At 39.3% G+C, this 10,103-nt stretch overlaps 1 protein-coding gene and 1 long non-coding RNA gene across 2 annotated transcripts; one reads left to right on the top strand and one right to left on the bottom strand.

Annotated features, from left to right (window-relative positions):
• Positions 1-1,663: 1,663 nt before the first annotated feature.
• Positions 1,664-5,872, top strand: Tnpo-SR (transportin 3). The gene is made up of 5 exons (XM_011311283.1): positions 1,664-1,903; positions 2,204-2,565; positions 2,648-2,720; positions 2,905-3,042; positions 3,103-5,872. The coding sequence occupies exons 1-5, from the start codon at positions 1,787-1,789 to the stop codon at positions 5,260-5,262; spliced, it is 2,850 nt and encodes a 949-aa protein (XP_011309585.1). The 5' UTR covers positions 1,664-1,786; the 3' UTR covers positions 5,263-5,872.
• LOC105270389 (uncharacterized) lies at positions 2,904-3,138 on the bottom strand. Its single transcript, XR_892529.1, has 2 exons — positions 3,059-3,138; positions 2,904-2,997 (listed from the first exon to the last, which is right to left on the bottom strand). It is a non-coding gene; the product is annotated as an uncharacterized lncRNA (long non-coding RNA).
• Positions 5,873-10,103: the final 4,231 nt, after the last annotated feature.

Genomic DNA, 10,103 nt, shown 5'->3' with positions numbered 1-10,103 from the left:
ATTAAAAATCACGCCCCGAGGGCCAACTCACCCTTATTATGAAACGCAGGGGCCTCTGTAACTCAGATCCGTTCCCCTTTTCCTGGAATTTTAATTATTGCGTGAATGGTGAATTTTTTTTGGAAATTTTCCAAGTGCCATTTAGTCAAAAAGTGAAAAAAATTAAAAATCACGCCCCGAGGGCCAACTCACGCTTATTATGAACCGCGGGGGCCTCCGTAACTCAGCTCCGTCCACCTTTACCTGGAATTTTCATTATTGCGTGAATGGTGAATTTTTTTTGGTAATTTTCCAAGTGCTTTTTGGTCAAAAAGTGAAAAAAATTAAAAATCATGCCCCGAGGGCCAACTCACGCTTATCATGAATCGCGGATCGCTTCGTAACTCAGATCCGTCCACTTTTACCTGGAATTTTCATTCTTGCGTGAATGGTGAATTTTTTTTGGTAATTTTCCAAGTGCCATTTGGTCAAAAAGTGAAAAAAATTAAAAATCATGCCCCGAGGGCTAGTTCACGCTTATTATGAATCGCGGGGGCCTCCGTAACTCAGATCCATTCACCTTTCCCTGGAATTTTCATTATTACGTGAATGGTGAATTTTTTTTGGAAATTTTCCAAGTGCCATTTGGTAAAAAAGTGAAAAAAATTCAAAATCACGCCCCGAGGGGTAGTTCACACTTATTATGAATCGCGGGGGGCTCCGTAACTCAGATCCGTTCACCTTTTCCTGGAATTTTCATTATTGCGTGAATGGTGAATTTTTTTTGGAAATTTTCCAAGTACCATTTGGTAAAAAAGTGAAAAAAATTCAAAATCACGCCCCGAGGGGTAGTTCACACTTATTATGAATCGCGGGGGGCTCCGTAACTCAGATCCATTCACCTTTTCCTGGAATTTTCATTATTGCGAGAATGGTGAATTTTTTTTTGAAATTTTCCAAGTGCCATTTGGTCAAAAAGTGAAAAAATTAAAAATCACGCCCTTTTTGGCGATGTTTTGCACTGATAAATGGCTTCAACAAAGGCGGCATTGTTGGTCGACGTATTAGCGACTTTTTGGCGATGTTTTGCACTGATAAATGGCTTCAACAAATGAGGCATTTTTGGTCGACGTAATAGCGACATTTTGGCGATGTTTTTAAAGTAACGAGTGACACGAGATGGGAGGTGGAGATTTTAGTTTGACCTGATGGTGACATTTGGCGATGTTTTTTAAATAATTAATTACTTAAGCGGGGTGGTGGTGATTTTTGGTCGACGTAATAGTGACTTTTTGGCGATATTTATCACTAATTATTGGCTTCAACAAAGCAAGCATTTTTGTTCGATGTAATAGTGATTTTTTTGTGATGATGTACTGGGCCGTTCTTAATTTTTACATATACTACTGCCATCTCTTGGTCTTTAACAGCAAATAATTGAGTCGATAAAGAATACTGCGATCAAATAACAGTAACGCCTCACCATCTACAATTTACTGTTGTGGCCAGTTGATGATATTTAAAAACCTGTGGCCAATTGCCGTGTGGTCAGTTGACTGTGTTCAGTTGCACCCATCTCGGCAGACACTCCAGAATTGTGGCGTGTGGCGCCCTCCTTTTTTTGGGGTGCAGTACTACGATGCTCTTGGGGTCACTCAAACCCCCCGAACTGAGCCTCTACTTTAGTCAATCCTCTTTGACTCCTCCCCTGTGATTGTCACGGCGGAAGTGTGTTCCACGAAATACATAAAAATCATAACTGTATGGCTATTAAATTTGAACACAATAACAAATATTTCATTAAAGTATGAACACACCTCCAGAATTGGCCACGGTCTATCAAGCCGTCTATTCGTTATACAATAATCCGGACCCAACGGAGAAGGAAAAAGCGTCATTGTGGCTAGGAGAATTACAAAAATCTGTAAGTAAAACGACTTTATATGCACATTATCAACAGTTTAATGACATAAATAAGTGTATTTTATTGCTGAAATGAACTTAGTTTCCGTTTAGATTCGAATAGATAGTTTCGTAGTAACACATATCTCTTCATGAAACTTATGAAATTGAAAAAATTTGTCCATAACCTTTTCACAATTAATTTCACAACCTGATTTGTTTTTATTACTCAGAAGTAGAATTTTTCTCTCGCGTTGACATTGTTATGATAAATTATCCACTATTTTTTTTCATACTTGTAATTTTTATTTTTCTATTTTAGGTTTATGCATGGAAAATATCAGATGAAATGCTGCAACAAAAACGAGATTTGGAATCCTGTTATTTCGCAGCTCAAACCATGCGTACGAAAATTCAATTATCTTTTCACGAACTACCCACTGAATCACACTCCTCCCTGCGTGATTCGTTACTGGATCACATATCGCAGATTAACGAACATACAAATAGCATTATCGTGACACAATTGTGTGTTGCACTGGCTGATTTAGCATTAAAAATGCCTTCTTGGCATAAGCCAATAGTGGATGTAATGAATAGATTCGGTAGCAATGCCAGTAGTCTCTGGCCATTACTAGAAATCATGACTGTACTTCCAGAAGAAGCTATCTCTAGAACTAACAGGTAAGCCACATTGTTATATACCACATTGCTAGAGTACATCTGTCAAGGATTTTCCAAATTATTGTCTTATTTTACACCGTAGATTGGGGGCTAATCGAAGGCACAATGTTTTTGTCGATTTATCATCTTGTGCTGATACAGTCACTGAATTTTTGGTAAGTGAATTGTAAAACCAAAACAAATGAATAAATAAACGCTGCGTTATTTCAATGATAAGCGATCATTTTTTTCCAATTTTCTATCAATTTTGGACATGGACATCCGCATGAAAAATGCCCTTATTGTCAATACTGATTTATTTAAAAACTCCGTTGTAAAACAACATAATTACACTTGTAGAAGGCGTGTCTCCAAAACGGCGGTGATAATATACAAATCCACATAAGAATACTAAGATGTTTAACCAGTTGGGTGAAAGTCCACGCCATATCTCTAGAAACAATACCAAACGGCGAAGTAACAACTTATGCTTTCGAGGTAATGATAAACATACCTTGAGCGCTTTACTCCTATTAAGACCAATATTTTTCCTGTCAGGTACTGCGAAACCACATATCAAGTTCTCAGCTGCATGAGGCAGCGACCGATTGCGTCTGCGTGATCCTCCAAATTCTCGAAGAAGATTACGAACGAACCAGTAGTGACCATAACGAACATCTGCAACAGCTTCAACTTGGACTCTTCACTAGTGTGATGTCTCTGGAACAGCCGTATCACCTGTCAGTGGCCCACGAAGAGATGGAAAAGTCCTTAAATTACTGTCGAATTTTCACCGAATTAGCGGAAACTTTCCTCGATCGAATGGTCCTAGGTAGTATGGATGGAACTCAGCATTACGCTATCAGAATACTCAATTTAGTTCTCATGTGTGTTGGGCATCATGATTACGAAGTGGCCCAGATAACATTCAACCTGTGGTACCGATTATCTGAGGTTTTATATCGAAAAAACAGTGATCACCTGAACACAATGTTCAGACCATACATAGAGAGGCTGATAGGTGCCCTCTGTAAACACTGTCAGATGGAGCCAGATCATCTGGGCCTAGTTGAAGAAGGCAGCGGAGGCGAGGACTTTGCTGATTTTCGCTCACGTGTCTCTGAGCTCATAAAAGACGTTGTATTCCTAGTTGGGAGCAGCCACTGTTTTCGCCAAATGTTCTCCACCCTAACCAGTAACAATGGCCAGGAGCAATCGAGGCCCCCCACCTGGGACTCTACAGAGGCAGCATTATACATAATGCAAGCTGTCGCCAAGAATATTCTCCCTGAGGAGAACGATGTAGTTCCAAAAGTGGTAGAAGCCATCCTCAATGTTCCAGAGAACACTCATATTGCAGTCAAACACACTAGCATTCTCCTTCTTGGTGAGCTCTGCGAATGGATCAACAGTCATCCTCAGTCCTTAGAACCAGTGCTTAACTTTCTTCTCACGTGTTTGAATCAGAGGGGACTGGCCAGTGCGGCATCCAGCGCACTCCACAGCATTTGCACAGCCTGTCCCCTGAATATGGCATCACACTTCCCAGGATTACTTCAAATAGCAAGATCGATCGATAGCTTTCCGATCAGCAATGAAGCAGCGATAGGACTGTTAAAAGGAGTGTCAGTAATTTCAGCTAGATTACCTAGAGATGAAATAGGTCCTGCTATGAAGGAACTCTGTTGGATTCAAGTTCGACCACTTTGTGAATTAATGGAGACTGAGGGGATTCCATTGGACCGAGGCACTAAAACCGATCCTGTCTACTGGCTAGATAGACTAGCTGCCATTTTCAGGAATACTAATCCACAGGTTGATAATTCCCACGAGGCACATCCTTGCCAGAATGTTGTCACTGAAATGTGGCCTATTCTCTCGAACGTATGTAATAGATATAAAGAGGACTTGAGAATAATGGAGAGGTGCTGCAGATGCCTGAGGTACGCTGTAAGATGCATTGGGCAGCATGCGGTTCATCTACTGGAGCCTATTGTGGAGCAGATTGTGCAGTTATACGCGGTGCATCAGCACAGTTGCTTTTTGTATCTTAGTTCTATTCTTGTTGATGAATACGCCGGAGATCATGACTGTGCTGCTGGGCTTGTAAGAATGCTGGAAGCCTTTATTGGACCCACCTTCACCGTTTTGCAGCAGAATGATGGACTTAAGAACCATCCTGACACTGTTGACGATCTTTTCAGATTGTGTGCCAGGTTTCTCCAGAGGGCACCCATCGCATTCCTCCATTCAGCTGCATTGAGCAGTATTATGGATTGTGCTATTATGGCATGCAGTTTAGATCATAGAGACGCCAATGCCTCTGTCATGAAGTTCTTCTATGATTTTCTGCACAGTGGAAGGAATCACGATGAGAGATCAGATTTTACCATCAGGAGACAAATGGTACAAGAGGTTTTGAGGGAGAAGGGACAGCGGCTGGTGACTAGTCTTCTTCATGCAGCTGTTTTTCAATTGTCAACATATATGCTTCAGGATGTAGCGGATGTTCTTGCTGAATTTACTTTGACCGATTCGACATCAATGGCTACTTGGCTCTTTGAAGCAATTTCAGCAATGCCTGTGCAAAATGTTGGAGGTTCGCCCACAGCCACTCCAGAACAGGTGGCCGAATTCCATAATGCAGTTTTAACACCGAAAGTATCCCCCAAAGTTGTAATGCATGCACTACGAACTTTCGCACGATTATTTCGCTGATGTGACATGTAAAGATGAAAACGTGTGTGATTGTGAGGAACAGTTAATGTGAAGAAGGTCCATTAATGTTATCGAAGAAATTAATTAATCCTTCCTACCATCCTTCTCGCAAGTGCAATTTTCCTGATTCAAGTAGATTCAAGTTTGATCGACTAGATCTGCTTTTCCAATTTTTTTAATCACCGACAGAATTCTTACCTATTCATTAGGTATAATTTATCGAGTTATTTCCAATCCCCTTTCATTTCCCTCTTTTTTTTATACAACTTTGCCTTTTTATGGCAGAATGAATGGAATCTTCATTTGGTGGCATTGATGGACATTATATGAATCGATGACTATGAGACGAAATATTTTATGAGAATCGAGATCAAAGTGAGACTGTCGTTGTATTATAATGAATATAGAAAGCACATAATGAGTTTTTCTTTCTGTAAATTAATCATGAAAATCTGATGAAGTTTGAGGGATGTCTGTGGTAAATATTATTACAGATACTTTCTTGACAGTACATTTGATCACTTGTGCTTTTCACGATAACTTATGTTGTAACTATACATCCCGAATTCGTAATACATGCAATTCATCTAATAAATTTGTTACATTATTACCAGTACATGAGGCATTTATTCATCGATTGATGACATATTTTCTTAATCTAAAATTATAAAGAAAAAGTGAAATCTAGGCACGAGTCATCGTTAGATAATTTATTTGGGATTCAAAATTTGACAATATTCCTTTCAGGCAACAACTGGGGTTCCTTTACCTTGAGTCATCAGTGACTCATCTCAAAGCACACTAAGAAAGTCTCCGTATCGAAGGAGCGAATGAAGAAATAAATGGAAAGGAAATCGCTTAACTAAGAACTGGAAGAATTTCATTGTGCATTAAATTTTTTTTATATTTCTCATCGGTGAGCCTGTAAATTTTATCACTGTATAAATTATTATTCTCTCGATTCATTTGCGACTAAATCACGCATCTGATCAGCTTTATATATATATATATATTTTTTTTTTTTTTTCGTGCCTCCAGTTTTATCGTCCACAGAGTATAACAAAAAATTAAGAGAAACGGCAATACTAATTTTTCAAATAATTGAATAATAACAGATTGAAATGTATGGTAACTATCCAACTTGACGGAGCAGGTACACTAACGACATATTCGTGGGCGATCTTCGTCTTTCTTCACGATTAGTGCATACGTTCAAAAGGTATGCGGTTAATAATTGAAAACTCGAAGAAAAACCAAACCAACAAAAAAAAATCAAGCTGCATTGCAAGGAGCTGTGCGATGCAATTTTTTTGCAAATTCGTGGAACTCCTCAGCTAATGAATCATAAAAAAAACCATGAAACAAATGGAATGACCTGAAATTCCTAGCAATGAAGGATAATTCAGAATTTTTTATATTTTTCCTCATTTTTCCTCATTTTTTCCGTTGAGAAATTCGCTTATACCCATTGGTGGTGAATTTCACCCTATCGTCGACGGTGGCCAGTGGCCCGTTGCCGAGCAACGAGACAACCAGACTGTCGTCTGCCAATTCGTTCAAGTATCGTAGGTGTATGGCTAAGATTGAGACACTGTAAATATTCCCTATTATCCTCTTCAACCATATAAATCGATAATTTTTTTCAATTAACGTCATTTTAAAGAACTTCAAAATAAAGATAATCATCCAAACCTGAGAATCTTACCCCAATACCCATAACGACATTTATTTCGAACCCTTGGTTATAATTGCAAAAAAAAAAAAAAAAAAATACATAATTACTATTAAATAGGTCTCCTCGTGCCATAAATGGCGAATTACTAATTACAAAAATCTCAGATATTTTTGGATATTTTTTTTTGTCTCCTTCTGTAGAATGAGTGTTATCTTATTCCAATGTAATGATCACTTGTGGTTACAAATGGGCCAGAAATGGTGAGTAAGGCGGATTGGGATGAGACTCGGTCAGTTATTCCACACCACGCCCATTGTTGAGTCATTATGCAGCACCGCATTGCACACACACCCACCACTGCATTGCCCACTTGTCAAACCTTCTCCTTACCCATCCGTTCATACTTCTTGCGCAATTGCCGGAAGGGAAGCAGTAATTTTTTCGTGAAATATTCACTTTTATCCCCGGTATATACGTTATAGTTACCCCGAAAATTTTCCTCCCTGACATTTTCCACCTTGAAGCGAATAAAGACCAGGGCAATTTTTTGTGACAACTATTGTGTGACAGACTATTGATATAATCTCATGTCAACTATGAGATGATTAAGATCTAAGAGAAGACACTGATTCTTTGGTTCATTTAGGTTTTTTTTTGTATTTTTTGATAATTCCATCTGATCGTCAATCAATGGGCTAATTCCTAAATAGTTCATTTATCTAATTATGTTTGTTTAAACAATTTTGAATGGGTACCGGTTTTTTTTCGTAAATTCCCCTATATTTTGATAGTGATAGTTCAATTGAGAAGGGTGAATAGTCGTACGAGGACGTCCCTGCAGGCAGTAAAGTACCACGCCCTTTCGTGTGCCCTCCATACCTCTATCTACCGTGGTATATACGTTATTGGCACCCGTTGATGGTCGATGGTGAAATTCGCGACGAATTTCCCCTCTTCTGCCCTCCTAATTTTCCTTACCTAACGTTTACACTATTTTACGGTACATAGTTCTTGGAGGGTTGAGAGCCGTAGGTTCACGGCCCTTCGAGACTGCAGCCTCATAGATGAAATGAAAATTGAGTCTGAAAAAGGGGGAATTGTAGTGTTAAAATATCCACTAGTTGTACTCCATAAAGTTTACTAATTTTGGCCTTTTAAATTATCAAATTTATCTGTCAAATTCACGGCGCAAAATTGAAGAAATAACATTATGTGAAAAAACGATATTTGTCATATTTTTTGGCTATATATGAGTAATTGAAATAGTCACAGCTAACAAACATGATTCTTCAGTATGACTTAAACTTTGATAACCTTCTGATTTCCGTGATGAGCTGGTAAACAAAAAGCTGGTTTGTGAAAAAATGTGCTCAAAGCTCGAAAAACATGAAACAATGATGGAATATATAATTAATTTTGAGTTTAGCTCAATTTCAATAGGAATATCATGCAGCTGTTGTTAAATTCCCAATTAGGCAATAACTAATTAGAGGAAGGTGAATGGGGATGAGGGTTATTCGGTTGTTTCGTAGCGTGTGTGGGAGGGGAGGGGGGAGGGTGATATATAAAAAGCAGGAGAAGAAGACACGGAACAGGAGGGCAGTTCGCCCAGCAGCCCACAATCCCCTATTCCTTTGGCAGGCCTGGGTGAAGGACCCGTGATGCTTTCTATCCTTTCTATCCCTTCGCTCTTCTTGTCTCTCCTATCGTCTTGGTAGTGGTAAACCCTTCCTCTTCGCCCCGTCCTGTCTGGCTGTCTTCTCCACAATCACCCCCGAGTCCCACCACCATCCTAACCGTTAGCTTCCTTTTTACATCTACTCGCGCGACAAAGACAACTTCAACTTTTTTATCTTTTTCTTCATAATATTCTTGCTATTCTCTGATGCACCTCACCTATCAACCAACCCCTCCAACTCTGATTTCTCAGGAGCGAGACACCTGCAGGTCACATTTTTGTTTCAAATTTTATCAACAAGTCTACAAGAAGACAAATAATTTTGAACATTGGAAGAATGTCGAATGGTGCGACACACTGAATTATTCAATTAGATTTTCTAATTGTACTGTACAATTGAATTGAGTTTCGAACACCAATCGTTTATCCCAACTCCAAACACATTGAAATTGTAAAAAAATCGACATTTCCCCCAATCAAAAAATACCGTTAAAATTGCTCCAATTTTCATTCTATTATTGATCATTGGGAACAGTGGCGTGCCCTGGTATGGTAAGAAAAGAGTGAAATCTTGAGTATCTCTTAGCTGACGTCATCTCAAAAATGATGGATGATGCAGTGACCAAATTCCATAACATTTGATTTTCAATTGGATAATTGTGTCGAAAATAATTGGTCCACATAATAACGTCTGATGCTTTCTACCGCCGAAAAAACTCTCGGCACATTAGGGTTCCAGTCGATCGCGTCTGGACAGAAAATCCATTAAAAAAAATAAACTAAAAAGAAAAAAGAAAAGAAATGAGCAATACTTGAGCACTGAAAAATGTGAATTGGTGAGCGGAGAGAAGGGTGTCGAAAGCGTGTTGAAATGGGATTAGCATAGAGATAAAAAGGAAAATCAAATGAGTAAATCAAAGGAAAGAGATGAGCGCCACGATGTGAATTACCGGTACTATAACGCCGGCCGGTGGGGCTTTTGCTCTCTCTCTTTCTGCTAAAATTCACTGAGAGACAGAGATAAACAATGCGAGTTAGCGTGTTCGTGCAGGTCCGTTTAAAATCGTCGGTTAGGAGCCGATGTACTCCGAGAGTACACATACATACGATTGAGCGAAAATTTCCCCTTCCTCCAGAATTGCCCTCTTCCCCACCCGACGTAAAACGACGACAGGCTTCTACTGGCGCAACGCTAAGGCCGATCGGCCAGTTCGTCGCCGGCCTTTCTTCAAACAACTCGTTTCAATATTTTTTGCCACTCCAAGTTTTCGTCTCTCTGCACCTCAAATTATCGTACATCCGCAAAATTGTCCAATTGAATCGACATCTAACCGCGAGAACTTTCCCCCACACCTTTCCAACGTTCAATTTTTACGTAATATTTTTCCCATAACTCCCAGTTCTTAAGGCAGTCGAGAGTGCTGGAAAATTGCAAAAATCTATTAATTTTTTTTATGTTGAGGGACTTGCCGAGACACCGGGAGGAAC

This window comes from Fopius arisanus, unplaced genomic scaffold, assembly GCF_000806365.1.
Source record: "Fopius arisanus strain USDA-PBARC FA_bdor unplaced genomic scaffold, ASM80636v1 scaffold00086, whole genome shotgun sequence".
NCBI classification, from domain to species: Eukaryota; Metazoa; Arthropoda; class Insecta; order Hymenoptera; family Braconidae; genus Fopius; species Fopius arisanus.
The sequence above is the reverse complement of the archived record's forward strand: the minus strand, read 5'-3'. Positions and strand labels throughout refer to the sequence as shown.

Excerpts from the sequence above, each read along its gene's own strand:
- Tnpo-SR (XM_011311283.1), top strand. The coding sequence starts at position 1,787 with ATGAACACACCTCCAGAATTGGCCACGGTCTATCAAGCCGTCTATTCG. Across the intron at positions 1,904-2,203 it reads TAGGAGAATTACAAAAATCT|GTTTATGCATGGAAAATATC; the intron begins GTAAGTAAAACG and ends TTTCTATTTTAG. Across the intron at positions 2,566-2,647 it reads GCTATCTCTAGAACTAACAG|ATTGGGGGCTAATCGAAGGC; the intron begins GTAAGCCACATT and ends TTTACACCGTAG.